Source organism: Suillus bovinus (assembly GCF_016758785.1).
Source record: "Suillus bovinus strain UH-Sbo-P2 chromosome Unknown EDB93scaffold_192, whole genome shotgun sequence".
In the NCBI taxonomy this organism is placed as follows: Eukaryota; Fungi; Basidiomycota; class Agaricomycetes; order Boletales; family Suillaceae; genus Suillus; species Suillus bovinus.
Window position 1 is genome coordinate 16,868 of NW_024542248.1, and position 2,420 is coordinate 19,287.

General features: G+C 44.1%; 1 protein-coding gene across 1 annotated transcript; it reads right to left on the bottom strand.

The window, feature by feature from the left end:
* Window positions 1-513: 513 nt before the first annotated feature.
* On the bottom strand, window positions 514-702 carry EDB93DRAFT_1097125 (uncharacterized protein; the record flags this gene model as incomplete). Its single annotated transcript, XM_041446854.1, has 1 exon — window positions 514-702. A coding segment is annotated over one exon (189 nt), but the record flags the coding sequence as incomplete, so codon positions are not given.
* Between the last annotated feature and the right edge of the window lie 1,718 nt (window positions 703-2,420).

Here is a 2,420-nt window from a genome sequence, read left to right on the forward strand (position 1 = left end):
AACTGCCAAGCTGTGAGTTCTCGTGACACTGGGTAGCAGCAAGTCACAGTCCTACTAGTAGTAGTACTACAAGTTGTTGGCCTGAAGTTACCATTCCTGAAAAAAAATGGTTGATAAAGTGAGGAAGAGTTCGAGTCAAAGATATGGAGTGATCATGATAAATTTAAAACAAAAGGGTGTCCTCAAAATGTCCTCATCAACTTCATTGTCCCTCTCCCAATCTTCTTCATCTTCATCTTCTAGTTTATCATCATCAATCTCATCACATTCCTCCTCTTCATCATCGTATACTTCATGATCTTCATCACCACTGATCTCTTCATCTACTGCATGTTCCATGGCATTGGCTGGCCCACCAGGAGTCACTGAGGTGGAGCCAAAACAGTCTGGTTATTTTCCACAAGACTACTGGATGGCCGACTCTGAGGTCAGTGTAATGCATAAACATATCTCGATCAGTGAATCTAGCTCAAAGGTCAAGAATTAATGTGCCATAAGTTAGGATATCTACACTCATATGCCAATATAATAAAATTCCCAGTCATCTAGCCCACCATCAGGACGCGCTAACAATGTTCCATGGCAAAGCGAGCCTGTACCATGTCCTGTGGCAAATGCGGGAATCAAATGGGTGCCTCGAATCACCTGCCCTGGATCAAGAAACCCAAATGTGTCAGGGTCTGATTCATCTACAAACACGATGTAAAGAGTAGATCTGGGCTGGGCTCTACTGAATGTGATTCCCTAGTCCTGAGAGATGTGAGTATGCTTCGTCCCAAGAGACAACCTAAGAACTACCTTGATAATGCAAGGGAAGTCTTATACAGTCAGAGAGTAGACAAGATATTAGAAGTAAACCTCTTTAATGTTCGTCCGTAGTTCTGAGACTACTTCTGAAGTACCGAGAAACTTGTCCGATGCGACCAAAGGTCGTCCAAAGCTGCAAAAGTGTTGTCCAAAGTAGCACGATGCCTTCCGAGACTTGCAAAGGCTGTCCGAAGGTCAATATATGTCGGTATGTCGATGTGTTGAATAACAGTATAAGACTTTGTGAAACGTCCGAAGTCCGGAACTACGCTAATCCATCGGAACTCAAGAATAACAAAGTGCAAAATTGGCAGCGGTCTAGCCAAACAATCATTCTGAATGAACAAAGATCAATTGTGCAGTTACGATTATACCGAGGTGACTCTACTAATTACTACTTGAAGTATGGGAAGTGAAGTGAAGTATCAGTAGCCAGCGAGCGAGATTATATCCTACTTCCATGAGAGACCAGAATCCATAGGCGAAACTAGTAGAGAGATAAGCAAGTCCAAACCTATGTAATAAGCCGCGAGGTGTGCAGGAATGCAAGTATACATGTAATAAGCCGCGATGCGTACTGCTTATACATATTCCAAGGCTCCCGACAGGATGCCAATGGAATTTTATCCATGTAGCACTAAGACGTAGTCAACATATAGTTAGAATAAGGGAAAACGCACCAGCAAAGTCAAAAGGATGAGGATAGGACATGGTATGGTAACTTGTGAGGTTTGGACGGGCCTCGGAACACGAGAACTGCCTGCGGAAGGTTCGGACAAGTGCACGCAGCCTTCAGAAGGTCAAGGGAGGTCGGGGAATGGTATGAACATAGGTGTTGGATTGCCTGGTTCCGAGCCCAGCGCGGCGACCATCATTACAACGACTTTTGGAAGACGGGCGTACTTCATCCTAGATTTATGACTTCGCAATGGCGCCAGCCATCTGACCCAGAGAACTTCGAGGTGTTGTTTACTAGGTTTGTCTCCATGTGATATATGCCTAATACATGGGCATACCAGTACAGATTACTAGGTGTAGTCTCCCCCAAAAGCACCATGACATCAGCATGCATTCAGGGGTTGATGGTGTCGTACTCGTGCCTGAGATCATATGTGGTGTAATGCACCTGCATTGTATGGACTAAGTAGATTGTGTGGCTAGGAATGATTACCGAATTGTGCTCTTCAGCCATGAAAACGTGATTGCAATAGCTAAGATCTAGCTTCCTTATCCTATAAAGGACGTGGTCCTTCAATCTCGGTATGAAATTCTGACAGTCATTGTGAGAAAAATATAAGGGTATTCTGACACTCCTACCTTACCAGCCGGATCATCATCATATTCTCAAAGAAATGTGAATATATTGATTGGATTACTTTGATTAGTCACAATATGGTGATGGTTTCCAAACAACATCAAAGGGGGTGCATCAGTGGGCGATTGTTCATCAGAGGGTGATTTATATTATGCTTCTGCTACCCATCAAAGTATGCGACACCTATGCTCATGCTTGGCCAACTGGGCTGGTGTGTCTAACTTGCTTGTCAGTGGATAAAAGGCCTTCAGAGCCCTGTGTGCAAGCTCCCCCTAGCCAAACATAACTTCAGACAAGC